Raw genomic sequence first — 19,306 nt, 5'->3', positions numbered from 1 at the left:
GAGCCTGCGTGTCCGGAGCCTGTGCTCCGCAACGGGAGAGGCCACAACAGTGAGAGGCCCGAGTACCACAAAAAAAAAAAAAAAAAAAAAACACCTCCTTGCACCGCCCATTCCACCCTTCCCTGCAGCTAGGCTTCAGTTCTCCCAGCCCCACATCTGCTCTCCAGTTTAGAACTGGAACTCCAGTTAAGAACGGTGACTTTTTTTTAATTGAAGATGTGATTTACAATATTGCATTAGTTTCAGGTGTACAGCATAGTGATTCAGATTTTTTGCAGATTTTATTCCATTACGGATTATTACAAGATACTGACTATAATTCCCTGTGCTATACGCTAAATTCTTGTTGCTTATCTATTTTATGACTTCTTAAATGCTGGATTTAGTGGGTATCACAGCCTCGGTCCTCTACTAATTCAGCATTTGGTGTTTGATGGGGGTTCCCCTCCTTTGCCAAGTCCAGTTGGATCTGTCCACTGTGTATTTTCCTTTGCCTTCTCATTGCTACCACCCTATTCCCCTTCCCTAATTAATCAGAAGTCAGTCTCCCTTTGTGCCTCACCCCACCCCTCCCCATGCAGCTGTCACATTCTTTGTTAAAAAGTATGACTGGGAACCTAGCCACACCCTTCAGTAATTCTCTACAAGCTCCTCACCTTGGTTTTCAAAGCCTCCAAATTATGACCCTAACTTGCCTCCCCGTCCCTGTCCCCACTGCTCTCTGCCACGTATCCTATGCTGTAGCCAAAACGGACTGCATTCAGCCCTCTGTATCCACGGGTTCTGCATCCACCACTCATATGCCATTTTGTATAAAGGAATCAGATTTTGGTATCGGTGGGGGTCCTGGAACCAATCCCCCATGGATACCAAGGGACATCTGTATTTGCTCTTCCCAGAATATACCTCACGCCTCCCCGTTTCCTCCTGGATTATCCCTGCACCCACGCCGACAGCTCTGCTTACTCAAAGTGCACTCGTCTTTGTGATCCTCGCGTGTGACATTTCTGAATCCCCCCCTCTCTCATTTGGCCTTTATTAGTTTTTCTATCTTGTATCATAGTATCAGCGAGCATCTTATCTTCCCTACCAGATTTTAATTTCCTACAGGGCAAGCATCAAGCCTGGTTTCTTTCTGCATTTTCTGCATTGGGTCTTACACAAGGTAGATGTTCAGCAAAACTTACTGAAGGGAAACAATAAACGTTCTAACTTGGAGTCACACCTGTTTTTCTCCTTTCACTTTATCTATGGCCCTCAATTTCCTCAGTAGATTTTGTTTCTTGGTGTGCTTTTATTTATGGGACAAATGAAAGATAATCTGCAGTTGTACTTCCCCACAAATAAATACCTCCTCTTCATCCAGAGCTGTTGCTAAAAATATCTAACCAGTTCAGTTCCTAAAATTGTATGATTTTAAAATTTTAATTTGAAGATATTAACAATCCTAGAGATGTCTGAAAACATTCTTTAGCACGTATGTGCTCAATTTTTAAGTCCAATTTTTATGCTCATGGAAACAGTACTTTCTAAGAACTATTTATAGGTAACTGATGCATACATGGCAGAGTACAGGTCCAGGCTTATGGATGGATCAGATGTGCAGATACCTCCAGGGAAACAAAAAAGCTGCCCACTGGCTTTTTCAGTAAGCCAGGAAAGTGGTGCTATTTTAAGTCCCTTAGCATGAAATGAACTCAACCAGATGGAGTCAGCCTTGTTAGTAGGTCATTTCAGGCTTAACAACCTAAAACAAATTCAACCCACACCAACTCAACATCTTTTTCATAAAGGACTTTAAAGGTGAAATAGCTTGCAGTCAGAGATAAGCAACTATGTGCCCTGCAGGGAAGTAGCCTTGTTAGCGGTTATCAGTGGCCACCAACTCAACTCCACTTCTGAAAAGGCTGATGTAGCTCTGGGAAAAGACCAATCAGCTGGAGATGAGATCTATTATTTTTAGCTATGTGCCTAGTTAAAAAGAATTTCACGTTATCTTTTTCTAAATTAAATTAAAACAGAGCAAAACACTGCTTTATTAAAGACTTATTCTACTGCTTTATTAAAGACTTATTTTAATCTAATACCTACTAACAAAACAAGGTATGAAACAATCTAATGGTACTAATGTGGCTCTCATTCAACGGCAGCAGCCAGTCAGGTGACTGATGGGCTGCCAGATGTCACAGGTGTCTCCCAGACATTCTCACCTGCAGAATGTATGTACACCATCCTTCAGGGAATATATCCAAACCTGGGATTTTAAAACAGCAAATCTACTTCATTAAGAGGCATCTTTAATTTTAATTTTTTAGATCCAAAATATCTTTCTTAGTCTGCACCTGAACCCCATCCTTTCCCAGGCCTCCATATTGTGACTTTATGTGAAACTGTCATTCCACTTGAAATACTAGCCATAGCAGTTTTCCACAAAAAATAAAAGCGTAAGTTTACAATTTAAAAAGAGAACTAGCTCAAGCACAACAAATTCTTATGGGGATTGGCTTCAATATACATATTATAATGATAGTTACAAATGCATAATTAAAAAATTTCTGCAGAGCTAAGTTTGGCCAAGAAAACCCAATTTAGCACACAGAGTGAGAGACTGCCTCCTGTGTGTATGTAGACACGTGGAGGGAGGGTATGTCAAATATTGTGAGCTCAAATATTGAGGAAGAAATCGGAGAAAATAAGGTAAATTTAGATGCCAGGAAAACCTGGGGGTCCTGAATACAGCAGTGCTCTGGGCTTTTGGGCAGTGGAAGTGATAAGTGGACACAGTGCTGTGTCCATAGGATGCAGAGCAGAGTAAAATGATGATATGATGACTTCAACAGAGACAGTAAAGAGGAGGCAAGAACTTCTACCATGTTAGTTTTTTTTTGTTTTGTTTTGTTAATCTTATCAGCGCCTGCAAAACAGTCTGGGACACAGTGTTTTGGAAATACTGCTTTTCATCTTGCTCACACCCTAGATAATGAATTTTCAAGGAGGCTCCTTTCATTTCTAGTCTCTTCCTGCTTCCTATCTGTACTGAAGTATCTATACAGAGAGTGGTTCGTTCACTCACATAGAGCACCTGCTAAGGATGACGGGCCCCTGGGCTAGAGCTGTGAGGACACAAAGATGAGGAAGACCTGCCCTCTGCAGAATACAGAATTTAACCCCTGATCAAGTTCATTAATTGGTGAAAATGAGGCATCAGACAGGTACCAGTCCACTGAAAATGTTGTAAGTGAAATCATGAATTTGTATTTCTGAAGTCACTAGGGAATGACAGAGAAAAAAGTCACTCTTTAGTGCCTCAATGCAAAATAAGGAGAGAAAATATTCATTTTTCTAAGAATATAGAAGGATTAATATTTCAATCTGAGGGAAAGACGTCCTCATATATTACATGATCTTGATAAACATTTAGAAAATGAAATTTAAGTAAAATACTAAAAATATGTCATAGATTAATTGCCTGTCAAAAATAACCCCCTTCCCACTCCACTCCTACACCACTTCCTGCCTCAACTCAGGAAAGCAAATTGAATTTCAGTCTGGCCTAAGGACAGATGGCTTTCATATAAAGTATCAGTAATTTGAGTTATCTGACAGCAAGTAGTATCCTACTCAAACATTTGTTATCACCTATCAACTGCAAAATCAAAAAGACGACCAAATATTCAAACTAGGCAAAGAAAAAAGAAAAAAGAACGATTCGAGTCTCTTAGAAAACAATCAAGTAGCAAACTAAAGACCATAATTTCTTGAACATGGGCTTTCCAACTATTCTGACTTAAAATGATTTTTATATTAAGCCTTAATATTTTATTTTTGACATGAGTTTTCTATACTATAGAAGACTTTCCTCTCACTTTTTAATCACAGAGCTAATCCTGTTAATCCAGAATGAATTGGTGAACCAAGAATGATAACCAAGAAAGAATCTTTTCTCTGAACAGTGGGCAAAGAGGTAGTATTTCTGGAAGTAGGCAAGTACCTGGAAAATCAGAGAACCCATCCATACAGGGTGTGGTAGCTTAAATCAACACGGCTATGACAGCTACTCTTCAACTGTACCATGTTGACTTCTTGTGCCAAGGCTTGAAAATAAGTAACTGCCAGTCCCTGAGGATAGAAGCCCTCTGCCACAAGACACATTATGTACTGGAAAAAACAGTTACACATTTTTGGTTCAAAAGCTGTTACTGAACATTCTGAGCAACATGGCAACAAATGCAAAAACTGCACCACTTGCCAAAAATACCAGTACCTGAAACATTTTTGCTTTTTTTCCCCCCCTTTCAATACCTATGGCTGTCCCTTCCCACCTAAACCCCTAGAGAAGCTTAGTCCTCAGGCTTCTAAGAGCCCCCTATTCCACTTCACTCTGCTCTCCAACTTTAATCTGCATATTTATCTTATCTCTTTTTGGCTGGTAAACCTTCAACAGCTACTCAGCATATGTAAGAAAAGTTGGAATCTCCTGGCTTGGCATTCAAGGCCCTGTAAAATTTGACCCCAGCCTACCTTTCTGATCATGTCTTTGCTTCCCTTTGCCAGGAATCTCCTTTCCCCATCTGGCACTCTAGTAGTTCCACAAAGCAATCCAACAGCCGTCTTCATCTCTGCTCAGGAAAAGCTCTCTTCATCCTTCCTCACTCAGCACACAGGCAATATCTTGCCCAGGTGCCTCTGCTTATCCAAACTTCCCGAAATTCAAGATCTAGCTCAAGTTACGCCACAATTCTCTCTCCTGCTTTTGAATTTGTAGAGCATTTGACACAGGAACCAGCATTTGCCACAAAAATCTAGAGACACTGAGATCACGTAATCCAAATCCTTCATTTTCCACACAAGATCATTTTTCACCTTTACAGAGTTCCCATCTTATACTTTTTCATATGTCCCGTACTAAGTATAATTTCAGTAAATATTTAATTTATTAGGTGATACTTTAATAAATGTACCTTTTTCAAATGCATCAAAGATCAGCAGGTAATCCCTTTGGTAGAAGGTGGTAAGAAGAGAAGCAGGGCATTTTGACAGAGTCCCACAAAAGTCAGACCCGTACAAAAATACTGTTTTTAATTACCAGCTAATTTTGGCAGACATGGCTGATCCTCATCACATCAGGGAACTTCAGAGAGAGATGAAATTCTCAGACTGGGAAAGCTCAGGGATGGGGTAAGATGTCTGCTTCACATGTTCCTGGGTATTTTTTTTTTTTAACTGAGAGCACAACAGTCTATTTGCTTGTGTTGAAGGTCATCTGGGTTTCAACTCCATCGAAATGAGACCCACAACAAAAGAGCCACATCAACATGCCATATGCTTTCCAGAAGCTGGCCTGGTTTTAACTGTTTTATTTATTTCTGGAGTATATGTCTTCTGCAAGTACAGGATAATTCAAAGTGCTTCCAATATGCCTTTTACTCAAGTAACATCACGTCTGATTATTTTCTATAAATCATACCTAGAGTACATCTATAGATCACACACACACACAAAGACATTTTGTGGCACTTAACACTGTCAAAACAACTGCAGATTTTATGGACAGTACTTGTGAGTACATTGCTATGAGGCACTTAAAATGTATTAAAAATGTTACTTTTCAAAACTATCAATATTACCCCCTTTAAATCACTCTAATGTGAATTTAAGTGTCATGCTAATAAATGCTACAAAGGAAGAATCTATCCTGGAACAAAAACTTAAAGAGATACACAGTGCTCTCAGTTGAATTATATTTAATTGAAGTGATTTGTATATGAGTGTATTTGACAGATATGAGAAACAAAATGTAAAATTCTTACCTTGGGTCTGTTTCTTGTTCACTGCATTATCAGCTTTATGCCGTTTCTAAAATTTAAAAGCAAAAACAAAAACTGTGAAAAAGTGGATGAGATTAACAAAACAAGATAGCACCTATTACAAAAGAGAGATTTTTAAAACTTATGTTTCTCAAAGCTTTTATCCTTTCATACCCATATCAATTGTATAAGTACACCCAGGGTGTGGTAATGGGAATAATCAGGGTATGCAGGAATTTTAAAATTGAAAGTGCAATCCATAGCATCTTTATATGCTACTCCTGTTCTGGGAGTACAGGGGTGTGGTCCTCGGCAGTATCTTACATTATCATACAGGTACAATTAAAATTTTAACGTACTAGAAAAGATGGAGCTGAAAGGCTGATTTAGACGTTTGTTTAAATAACTTACTTAAAAAAGAAGATTGCCCATGAGAATTACCTAAAATAACTACCATTTAATAATGGTACTGAAATATTTTCAGTTTTTTACGAAATTCATTATCTAATTAGCTGAGTACATCCTCTATAATTTAAGTACGTGCCGATGTCTGTCAATGATGGGAACCAAATACGTCTACCGTTTGCACAAAGCTGCTTCTCCCCACTGTTCCCCTACAGCCCCCTCTCCCACTACTGCGAGTCACTGAGTCTCATTTTCCCTCCTCCCAAAGCAAGAAAAAATTAAACGGTAAACAAATGAGTTAGTCTAAGTCTAGGTGGGTGAGTTTGAAAAGCTACAGAAGCCAAGATTTTATAGCAGTAAGAAAGAGAAAGGGAAGGTCAGAGGAAAGGTGAGAATTTGAGTGGTCAGGGGAGGTTATCTTCTCTACGGTTCAACTAGAGGTTTTCCACGGCTTCTGTCTAAACTTACAGCATCGAGCATAACACATCAGCCTCTGCTGACGCTGAAGAAACGTGTTGAGTGTAACTGACTCTGAGCTCAAAGATTTTATCATATAAAGCCCAGGGTCAGGTTTAGCTGCGCATACCTGACCACAAGGTAGGTTGGCATGAGTGTAATAAAATGAGTTCCTAAGTTCTCCGTTTGAGAAGAAACATGGTTTTTAGAATCACAGGCACAAATGAAAACACTTTTCCAGAGAAAAGCCTGGGCTTGTAGATGAGCACTCCAAGACACAGCAGTGCTGACGAGGAGTGGCATAATAGCTGGCACTGTGAGCTCAGTTCATCCAAACAATCAGCCACTGAACTGCACAAAATGCAAATAAGGCATTCAGAACGCCTCTGTGCAAGGCTTGTTGAAAATGACTGCTGCCACATCCATATGCAGGAACACACCACAATTCTTTCTCAATAAAACGCTCGCTAATAAAAGTGTAACAATGCAGACCTTTAATAGTCAAATTATTGCTTCCAAAAGTAAGCATACGATTTGCCAGCAAAGGTTCTTAAATAAATTTTTAAAGTTCTGTTAATTCTGTAGCATCAGTGGAGAATATTTTATGATTGATAAAACTCTAAAATACTTACTCTTTTTTGGTTGTGAATAAAGATCTTAAGAAAATTAGGAAGTAACCCCAAATAAATTTTGGTCCAAAATAAATTTGGTCCAAGGCAAATTTAGATATCTGAAGGCAGTGCAAATATTTCCAAAACAACGCACATCTATGACAGACAATGGTTAGACTTCCAACTGAAGGAGACAAATAAAAGCTAATTAATGAAACCCTCCACTTAAACTGGAAATTTAATCTTAGTGAAACTTAAGGAGATCCTGAACATTTCTTTCCATCTGCAGAGAATTCTTATATAGGAGCCTCTCCTTCCTCAACCTTCCCACCACAGAATAAATTAGGTTACTCGTCAAGAAACAATTGTTTTGAATATACATAAGGATCCAACCCAGATAGGTACATTCTAATCTTATCATTACATTGCATCCAAAAGAGATGCTATTTCTTCTAAAACTAATAGTTCAGAAGAAATTAAAATAGATATTCTCTGAGTTCAAATACTTCTACTGTCCTGTAATCAGAGTTCACTTAATATCACTGAGAGCCAGTGAATTATTTAATATTATTAATATTTGATTGACAGTGGTACAATAAACTCTACTGTATAAATAGTGCTATGAACTTTATGGTTCTTTAGCATGTAGTACTGACTACCCCTTCCTTCTGCAAACCCTTCCCTCCCTAGACATATCTTAAGACATCATTACCCAGGTGTTCTACCTGCACCATGGCCCCTTCTTTATCTCTCTGAGATGGATTTCCTCAAGGCTTACTCCCTGCCCTCTCCACTTCTCACTCTCCACTCTCTTAATTCATTCACAGCTGCAATTTCAATGATAACTATTATCTAAATATATACCAGCCAAGACTCTCAACTGAGCTCCAGACTATTATATCCAGTTGCCTCCTCTGGCAGTCTCAAAGGCATCTTACACTATGTCAAAAAGGCAATCTCTGACTTTAACCCCCAAGACTAGGTACTTGTCTCAGAATGGAACCATATACCATCCACTTGCACAAACCAGCAACTTGAGAGTCGTAAGTACCTTCTTTCCCTTTCACTCCCATCCAATGTATTTCTTCATTCAATAAATGTTAACAAAATACTGTGTCAGGCCCTGTTACTACTGCTGATACAGCAATGAACAAGAGACAAAAAACTCTTGCTCTCATGGAACTTACATTCTAGTTGTTAGAGATAAAACATTAATAAAATGAGTAGGATATACAGCATTTCAGATGGTGATAAGTCTTGTCAACTTTACTCCTAAATATATATTGAATTCATTTTTCCATATTTCTTTATCTTTACAATACCACTTAGTTTAAGACATCTTTATGTTTTCATACCAACTACTCCCAAAATCCTCTCTTCTTTCCTTGCAATCCATTTTCTATATTTTAGTCAAAAAGATCTTTGAATGATGACCACACAGTTAACATTTATTCGGCACTAATTATATACTAAGCACCGCTCTAAGGACTTTAGTGCATCATTTAATTCTCATAATAGCTGGTGTGGTTACCCGAGTAACGTCTGTCCCCTGTACTAGACTGCAAGCTCAATCATAACTACTTTCACTCACTGGCATATTCCCAGGATTTGGTCTCTGAACACTGTAGACTTTAAATAAGTATTTGTTTTATAATGAATAAAGTTTATCAGTGTTTAAGTGAACAAGTGTACAGCAAAGAAGGCATGTTTTTAAAGGTGAATATTATCAATTTAACAAACAACCTTGACTCTTACCATAAGAATTAACATTTGACACTATGCAGCTTTTTTTTAAACTAAGAGTTCTCCAATGATTCTATATTTTCAAGTAAGTGTATACGTAATTTGTTACTTACACACAAAAATAGGAAATCATATTATGTTAAGGTGTCCAAAGCATTGAGAGTTAAAAGGCACTGGGGTGGTTGAGTCTTAGGTAATTCTTACTGCTTTATTGTCAAATTTTTTTTTAAAAAGGTTGTTTAACAGAACATAAAGGAAAGCTTACTAGAATGTAAGCTTTGTTTCATTCACTGATGTAAGAGTGGTAGACATTACTGTATTCACCAATATCTAATTCTCCTCTATTGCTATGGACACAGATTATAGCTCCCTTTTGTCATGTCACTAGTTCTAATATTGTGCTGTAAGCAGATGTGATATGCACCATTTCTATGTACCTTCATTCCCTCCCTTCCTCTGTTCTGGTGACCACTGATATCCCACACAGCAGAGCCCTGATTCAGCTGCATCCCTGAATGACTACATGAACAATGGTGCCTCCTGCCCTCCCTTCCTCCTGGACAAAAACCTGCAGTGTCTTTGAGTACATGAAAAATCAACTTATGTTTAAGCCCCTGACATTTGGGACTTGATTATTACTGCAGCAAAAGTTTAACACATCCTAAAACATACCCTAATGAATGCTGGGCACCTAAGTACTGCTTCACATATCTTTATTGAATGAATGAAAAATTATATGTACTAATTATAATTACTGATAAAGATACTCTTTGTCCAACTATCTAAACGATTATCTGATTGTTTTTCCTTTTCTAGGGAGTAACATTTCAAACTTTCTATCACCTTACACATTGACATAAACTTCTTATTAAACCATTCTTACAGAACATTTTTAGTCAATTTCTTAACACTGTTTTTCTTTATTGGAAAACTACTTCACATGATATCTTATTATCCACAATACTATTATTACATCCTTCAGGAACTGCCCGATTAGCTGCTTTCCAACAGTATCCAGTTATTACATATGCCAATAAGAGTTCTGTTAAAAACAAGCAAACTTCTTGGATACTATTTTATTTACCATGTATTTTCATAGAGAGAGATACTAGAAACCATAGCTAGAGAGTTTATAGTTTTGCTAGGGAAAAGGGAAAAAAAAAAAGGAAAGGCAATTTAGAGCAGTGATTATAAGGCAGGGGCTCTGGAACCAAACAGCCTTATTTGAATTCTGACAGCCCCAGTTATCAGCTCTGTGACCCTGGGCAAGTAACTTACTCCTCTGTGCCTCCTCTCCCTCATCTTCAAAATGGGGATAATATCAATAATCTTTAAAGTTGTTATAAGATTTAATAAATTAAAAGAACAATAGAGCAAGTACATGGAACCCAGAAGCTCAATAAATGTTATTAATATTATCGTTGGTGACTCGCTACAATAATACAGAGGAAGAACACTGGATGGGATGGAATTCTGATTCCATTGATTTCTTGCACAAGTTACACAACCTCTATAAGCCTCAGCTTTCTTACCTTTAAAATGAGGCTAAAAATCTAACTTGCAGGGGCTTCCCTGGTGGCGCAGTGTTTGAGAGTCCGCCTGCTGAGGCAGCGGACGCGGGTTTGTGTCCCGGTCCGGGAGGATCCCACATGCCGCGGAGCGGCTGGGCCCGTGAGCCATGGCCGCTGAGCCTGTGAGTCCGGGGCCTGTGCTCCGCAACGGGAGAGGCCCCAGCAGTGAGAGGCCCGCGTACCACAAAAAAAAAAAAAAAAAAAAAAAAAAAAAAATCTAACTTGCAAAATTACTGAATGAATTTTCTTATTATTCTTTTCTTATTCTTATTTCTTATTCTAGGGATGGGAGCATATTTTAAATACTTTTAAGTTGAACGGGTATTTTAAACAGTCTGTGTCAAGAATTAAACAACTTAGGAAGAAACTAATTTTTTAAAATATGTATACAAAAATAACAGAGTTACATTTATTTATGAAAAAAACAAATACTTACAATATCTTCTATTATCTCTTTGACAGCTGCCACAGCTAAAATAAATAAGAGAGGAACCAGTGTTGTGTAGCGACCTGTTGGTGATACATCAGGTATTTGCTATCAGAAGAGAAAAAAAGGATGAGAAATTCAGTAAGAACTAGAAGGTTTATAATACATTTAAAAACAACAAAGGCTCGGAGCTTCGTAAAATATGCTTCATTGATTTTACCATCTTGGTAGACTAACACTGCGTGAGGTAATTTGCTTGTATCTAGTATGTATCTGGGAGAGAGGGTTAATTAGCTTCACGGCAAGCAGTTGTGTGTAGGACTAACACCCACAAAGGGGGACTGGTTAACTAAATTACAGCATGTCCATATACTAAAATTTCACACAACCATTAAGGATGTTATTTTAGAAACAAAATAAATCACATGGGAAAATATCCACACATTATTATATGGATAAAGCAGATGATAAGACATATATACTCTAAGATCCTCTTTTTGTAAAGTAAGTCAATTAACAATGCTTGGGATGAAAAAAAAAAAAAAATAGACCAGAGGATAAACACCCAATTAAGACAGTAATTGCCTCTTGGTGGTGGTGGAATAAGAGTTATAAAATTTTTTCGTTGTTGTGTCTTCTTATTCTTTTTGCATGAACATAGACTACTTTTTAATAAAATGAAACTTTTTTTTCCTAATTACAACTAACCCAAATACAAAATGAAAAAATTTTAAAATGGTAACTTACATTTGAAGGTTCAGAATTGACAATGTTACTGTTAACTAAAATAACTTGCTAGCTTAAGAAAAAGTCCCATCCCCCTTACCACCCAAAATGAACAGTCCCCGCCACATTAAATTTACAGAATGTTTAAAATAAGTTGATAAAAATGAACTTAAAAAAATGAATCAAAAGGCTTGACAAGGTAGCAGCAGTATTCTAACTCGACTTGCAGCAAGAGCTGGAAATGCGCACCAAACCAGCTTATCTCTCTGTGCTTAGACAAGCTTCAGAAGATTGGTCATGGGCTTAAAGAAAAACATTTATTAACATCTGAACACATGATTTTGAGCTAAGGTTTTACAACATGACTTTACCTGAAGCAGTGCAATAAAGAGAAAAAATGAATTAGCGGCTCTTCTGAACTGAGAGTAGAGAAATCTTGGAAGGAATGTGATTACGTTATATTTCGCAGTGCTAGAAAACAAAAATGAAAAGTAGCATAAAAGTTAATTACTCCACAATTAGCACCCATGTTTACAAAATTCTATTATTGCCATATAAAAAATTAAATGATGAACAAGTGCCCTCTGTTTAAAATCGGGAGAACACTGCAAATGGTCATTAACCTCAAAGAAAAGGAGTGAAAGGAACTGTCTAAATAGTAAGAGTTTAATTTTCTGCACAATATCTTTTGTTCTCTTTGGCCAATCATCCTGTTATCATTACTAGCAACAGCTTACAAAGAAGAGCACCTTTAGTTAAGATAGTGTATAATACGTTAATAGAAAATAAAATCTTGCCCAAAAAAATCAGTAATTTGAGCAAGACCAGAAACATCAAATAGAGGGACTTCCCTGGATAACGTCAGAGAAATGAAGAGTTTTGTGGGGTTCGGTCTGAATTTTCTTCATGGCTCCTCTAGAAACTTGGCTAGGACTCCACACCAAACACATCAGATATGTCCACAATCAGGAAGATATCACCATTTAGGTCTCAGAAATATCCAATCTTTCTCTTGTTAATTAAATAAAAAGGAGATTAAAGGGACACATGCCACACTCCTTAAGCTCAGAAAAGTTACTGTAGAATTTGAAGGTGTAAATATTAATTTTAAACGGTCATTTCACAAATCTAGTTTTGTCACCAGAAAACTACTGGGCTGACGTGTGGCGGGAAGGGGGTTGGTGTTCACTTGGTTCCGGAGGCCACTTAGTGAACAGTGCTTATAACAGCAATAGTTTTACATTATTGTTGGAATGAAAATAGAACACTGAAGTAATTCTCACACCTTCCATTCCTCGACACCATATGAAATTTTGCAAGTATCGAAAGCCAATATTTAAAGACTATTTAACAAAAAGGAGTTCTAAGTGAAGAATTGCAAAGACTTCTTTTAAAAGGTGAAAACTTGTTAATCAAAAACAACAGTTCATGGGTCTATTAACAGGTTTAAGACAAAGGCACATACCCATGAACAGTTTTCATTATTCAGATACTGTTAACTAGAATTGGTAGCATACATATGGCTGCTTAGCCTTTCTTCTCCTTCCTGCTTTTAGATTCTTATTAACATCTTCTTGGCTAGAAGATGGAGAAACAGCTGATACACACTGCCTCCAGTAAGCTTTTAAATATTAAACTGATTTAACTGAAAGCTCCTTGCAAGCATTTTCATTTTGGTCCGGCAGGGGAGATGTCCTCCCAAGTTCTGCCGTAATAGCTAGTCCCAAGCATTCTTTGGTAGTTCTTACCTGACATGGTTATTGCAGAATTTTGTCAGCTGGGGCTGGTTGATGAATATAGTCCTTACTTCCTCCTGGTCAGCCAGTGAAGTCTTCTCTGAAACATCATCAGTCTTCTCATAACCTTAAACAGAGAGAGTCTTATTTGATAAAAAATGTTTCATTTTATTATCCAGACCAAAAACACAATTCATAACTATCCCAGAGCCTAAAACCTGTTAAAAGCTATCTGCTTCCCTGTTATTGGTGTTGCTTCTATTCTAATAAAAGGAAAAATCCCCACATTTAACATTTCTACTAAATTGAAAAGGCAACACTTAACAGTCATGTAAAAGCGGACCCATTTCAAAAAGAGAAACATCAATTTTTAATTTGTACCCTTCTTTTCCCCAGAAATGTTCAACTTATTTCCTTCCATTACATAAAAATATGTCCAAAAGTAATACAAAATTCTAAAATGGTTTACACTTTTAGATAAGACTAACAAGACAGAGGTAATGACAATACATTCTGAAATTTTAAGCATACACATTTAATGCTTTTCTGGTTTTGCTTTTTCTTTGTGAATAAAAACAGAGAAAAAGATCAAGTCACCTCACCATCACTGAAACAACATAAATAGATATGGGCAATTTCAACTGGGTAACACCTTGCTGCAATGTTGACAACACTTTTAAAAATACATACAGTTTCTAGAAGAACAGAAAAAATTTTAAAATGCTTATTTTACTTTCTAGTGAGAATTAAATGAGACTGAATTAAATCAGTCCTTTACCCCTTTCCTCGAGTCACCAACAGTACTTTATCTCAAATACCCACTTTTCTTCTCTTTCCTGCCTAGTCAGTGCCAACTCCTCCCAAAAGACCTGCCAACAGGGGTCTCTTCTGAAGTGTTCTCTGATGCTAAAGTCAGAGCACCTTCACTATGTTCCCATAGGCCTCTGTACCTCCCCTGTCCCTTGAGTCTGTCCCCTACCAGAATGGAACTCCCTGGGGCCATAGCTGGCAGGCTACTTATCTTCCAATACCAGTACTCACAAACAGCAGGTACTCAATAAATGTTTGACAAATAAATAAAAACTAAATGACAAAGGACTTGTTATGTGCCCATTTCTTTGAGAGCAAGCAAATGATTCTCCACCCACTGATAAACTGATGACAGCCATGTGCTGGTAACAACCTGTACAATAAAAGCTTGCGTGTGGGGTTCCGTTACCCTATGAAACCAGAAAATCATAGGAGCTTCCTACAAAGGTGGAGAACATGAGCATAGGGGCGGGGAAGGTGAGAAACAGTGTAATTGTGTGCAGGGCAGTGCAAACAGGACAACACTGCTGAAGAATACACAAAAGGCAAGGTAAAGACAGGTGAGATACAGTGCTGAAAAAGCACACAGGCCAGGTTTAAAAGGACCTCTCATGCTTGTGAAGAAGTCTGGATCACATCCTCTCGTTGGTAGCGAGCCACTGAAAGCTTGCCAAGGAGAGAGGCACAGGGTGAGAGCCACATTTTATACTCATCACTTCGGAGGTCACATGGATCCAAATTAGGTACTGTCACACTCATTTTGCAGTTTTAGACACATTAGCAGCTTTGACCATGGTCACATGGTTAATAATTATCTGTCACTACACCATGTTTTAGACGTAACACAAACTTTCCTCCCTAGTGTATACAATCAAAATTCCATATAGGGATTGCTAAAGACTGAATGTTTATGTCTCCTCCAAAATCCACCTGTTGAAATCCTAACCCTGGATGTGATGGTATTAGGAGGAGATTTTTTCGAGGTGATTAGGTCATGATGGTGGAATCCTCATAAGAGGGATTAGTGCCCCTTTTAAAAGAGGTCCCAGAGAGATCCCTCACCCCCACCCCATGTGAGGACACAGCAAGAAGATGGTCCTCTATGAACCAGAAGGCGGGCCCTCACCAGACACCTAATCTGCCAGTGCCTTGATCTTGGACTTCCCAGGCTCCAGAATTGTGAGAAGTAAATTTGTTATTCATAAACCAGCCAGTCTATAGTATTTTATTAAAGCAGCCTGAACAGACTAAGTCATGGATTATCAGAGGCACAGCAATATTAAAATTCTTAGAAATCTTTTATTAGATTTTCCTTGATGACAGCACAAAGACCGTAGTGTACTGTTTACAGTACCTCAACTGGACAAAGTGCCTCAAGAAAACCAGCTCTCCACTCTGCTTTGAACTGATATCCTCAAGTTGTACTTACTTTACGTAACTGGATGTTCTCAGCTGAGGTGTTAGGTGTCACTCCTTACCTGACACATCCATTTATACTGGGGTTTCAATTGCTGCCAGGTAAACTTGGACATCTCCTCTCCCCATCACATATGAATCTGTATTCAAGAATTTCTATGGGGTAAAGGACCCTCCTAGAAAAAGGGATTGGAATCGCCTCTTTCCTTAAATTTTGGTCTTATACTTCTGGGTTAGAGGTGAACACATCCCCTATAACCGATCAATATGCACCAGACAACTCTGTTTTTATGCTTCTTCTTTTTTTCTTTTAAAAATGTTCTCTGCAGGAGACTGGTTCAAGGTGGCGGAGTAGAAGGATGCGCTCTCGCTCCCCCTTGCAAGAGCAACAGAATCACAACTAACTGCTGAACAATCATTGACAGGAAGATGCTGGAACTCACCAAAAGAAATACCCCACATCCAAAGACAAAGGAGAAGCCACAATGAGACGGTAGGAGGGGCGCAATCACAATAAAATCAAATCACATAACTGCTGGGTGGGTGACTCACAAACTGGAGAACACTTATACCTCAGAAGTCCACCCACTGGAGTGAAGGTTCTGAGCCCCACGTCAGGCTTCCCAACGTGGGGGTCCAGCAATGGGAAGAGGAATTCCTAGAGAATCAGACTTTGAAGGCTAGCGGGATTTGATTACAGGACTTCGACAGGACTGGGGGAAACCGAGACTCCACTCTTGGAGGGCACACACAAAGTAGTGTGCACGTGGGGACCCAGGGTAAGGAGCAATGACCCCATAGGAGACTGAACTAGACCTACCTGCTAGTGTTGGAGGGTCTCCTGCAGAGGTGGGGGGTGGCTGTGTCCCACCTTGGAACAAGAACACTGGCAGAAGTTCTGGGAAGTACTCCTTGGCGTGAGCCCTCCCAGAGTCCGCCATGAGCCCCACCAAAGGGCCCAGGTGGGCTCCAGTGTAGGGTCGCCTCAGGCCAAATAACCAACAAGGAGGGAACCCAGCCCCACCCATCAGCAGACAGGCAGATTAAAGTTCTACTGAACTCTGCCCACCAGAGCAACAGCCAGCTCTACCCACCACCAGTCACTCCCATCAGGAAAATTCCACAAGCCTCTGAGATACCCTAATCCACCAGAGGGCAGACAGCAGAAGCAAGGGGAACTATACTACTGCAGCCTGTGGAACAAAAACCACATTCACAGAAAGATAGACAAAATGAAAAGGCAGAGGGCTATGTACCAGATGAAGGAACAAGATAAAACCCCAGAAAAACAACTAAATGAAGTGGAGATAGGAAACCTTCCAGAAGAGGAAATCAGAATAATGATAGTGAGGATTACCCAGGACCTTGGAAAAAGAATGGAGGCAAAGATCGAGAAGATGCAAGACCTGTTTAAAAAAGACCTAGAAAAATTAATGAACAAACAAACAGAGATGAACAATAAAATAGCTGAAATGAAAAATACACTACAAGGAATCAACAGCAGAATAACTGAGGCAGAAGAACAGATAAGTGACCTGGAAGACAGAATGGTGGAATTCACTGCTGTGGAACAGAATAAAGAAAAAAGACGGAAATGAAATGAAGACAGCCTAAGAGACCTCTGGGACAACATTAAACTCAACAACATTTGCATTATAGGGGTCCCAGAAGGAGAAGAGAGAGAGAAAGGAACAGAGAAAATATTTGAAGAGATTATAGTCAAAAACTTCCCTAACATGGGAAAGGAAATAGCCACCCAAGTCCAGGAAGCACAGAGTCCCATTTGGGATAAACCCAAGGAGAAACATGCCGAGACACATAGTAATCAAATTGGAAAAAAATAAAGACAAAGAAAAATTATTGAAAGCAACAAGGGAAAAAAGACAAATAACATACAAAGGAACTCCCATAAGGTTAACAGCTGATTTCTCAGCAGAAACTCTACAAACTAGAAGGGAGTGGCATGACATATTTAAAGTGATGAAAGGGAAGAACCTACAACCAAGATTACTCTACCCAGCAAGGATCTCATTCAGATTAGAAGGAGAAATGAAAAGGTTTACAGACAAGCAAAAGCTAAGAAAATTCAGCATCATCAAACCAGCTCTATAACAAATGCTAAAGGAAATTCTCTAAGTGGGAAACACAAGACAAGTAAAGGACCTACAAAAACAAACCTAAAACAATTAAGATAATGGTAATAGGAACATACATATCAATAATTACCTTAGACGTGAACGGATTAAATGCTCCAACCAAAAGACACAGGCTCGCTGAATGTATAAAAACAAGACCCATATATATGCTGTCTACAAGAGACCCACTTCAGACCTAGGGACACATACAAACTGAAAGTGAGGGGATGGAAAAAGATATTCCATTCAAATGGAAATCAAAAGAAAGCTGGAGTAGCAATACTCATATCAGATAAAATAGACTTTAAAATAAAAAAGGTTACAAGAGTCAAGGAAGGACACTACATAATGATGAAAGGATCAATCCAAGAAGAAGATATAATAATTATCAATATATATGCACCCAACATAGGAGCACCTCAATACATAAGGCAACTGCTAACAGCCATAAAAGAGGAAATTGACAGGAACACAATAATAGTGGGGGACTTTAACACCTCACTTACACCAATGGACAGATCATCCAAAACGAAAATAAATAAGGAAGGAGAAGCTTTAAATGAAACAACAGACCAGATAGATTTCATTGATATTTATAGGACATTCCATCCAAAAACAGCAGATTACACTTTCTTCAAAAGTGTGCACAGAACATTCTCCAGGATTGATCAAATCTTGGGTCACAAATCAAGCCTCAGTAAATTTAAGAAAATTGAAATCATATCAAGCACCTTTTCTGACCACAACGCTATGAGATTAGAAATCAGTCACAGGGAAAAAAACGTAAAAACACAAACACATGGAGGCTAAAGAATACGTTACTAAGTAACCAAGAGATCACCGGAGGAAATCAAAGAGGAAATCAAAAAATATCTAGAGAAAAATGACAATGAAAATACGATGATCCAAAACCTATGGGATGCAGCAAAAGCAGTTCTAAGAGGGAAGTTTACAGCAATACAATTCTACCTCAAGAAACAACATCTCAAATAAATAACCTAATCTTACACCTAAAAGAACTAGAGAAAGAAGAACAAACAAAACCCAAAGTTAGTAGAAGGAAAGAAATCATAAAGATCAGAGCAGAAATAAATGAAACAGAAACAAAGAAAACAATAGCAAACATCAATAAAACTAAAAGCTGGTTCTTTGAGAAGATAAACAAATTGATAAACCATTAGCCAGACTCATCAGGAAAAAGAGGGAGAGGACTCAAATCATTAAAATTAGAAATGAAAAAGGGGAAGTTACAACAGACACTGCAGCAATACAAAGCATCCTAAGAGATTACTACAAGCAACTCTGCCAATAAAATGGACAACCTGGAAGAAATGGACAAATTCTTAGAAAGGTATAACCCTCCATGACTGAACCAGAAAGAAATAGAAAATATAAACAGACCAATCACAAGCACTGAAATTGAGACTGTGATTAAAAATCTTCTAACAAACAAAAGCCCAGGA

At 38.4% G+C, this 19,306-nt stretch overlaps 1 protein-coding gene across 1 annotated transcript in view; it reads right to left on the bottom strand.

Annotated features, from left to right (window-relative positions):
• Nucleotides 1-19,306, bottom strand: part of ATP8A1 (ATPase phospholipid transporting 8A1) — a 242,227-nt gene that overhangs the window by 192,392 nt on the left and 30,529 nt on the right. Inside the window, exons 2-5 of the mRNA XM_028492008.2 lie at nucleotides 13,495-13,609; nucleotides 12,118-12,217; nucleotides 11,030-11,128; nucleotides 5,811-5,856 (exon numbers count right to left, since the gene is read on the bottom strand). Of these exons, the coding sequence (XP_028347809.1) occupies nucleotides 5,811-5,856; nucleotides 11,030-11,128; nucleotides 12,118-12,217; nucleotides 13,495-13,609 (360 nt within the window). The remainder of the gene's footprint in view (nucleotides 1-5,810; nucleotides 5,857-11,029; nucleotides 11,129-12,117; nucleotides 12,218-13,494; nucleotides 13,610-19,306) is intronic.

Source organism: Physeter macrocephalus, chromosome 7 (genome assembly GCF_002837175.3).
Source record: "Physeter macrocephalus isolate SW-GA chromosome 7, ASM283717v5, whole genome shotgun sequence".
NCBI classification, from domain to species: Eukaryota; Metazoa; Chordata; class Mammalia; order Artiodactyla; family Physeteridae; genus Physeter; species Physeter macrocephalus.
This window is presented reverse-complemented; position numbering and strand designations above follow the sequence as displayed.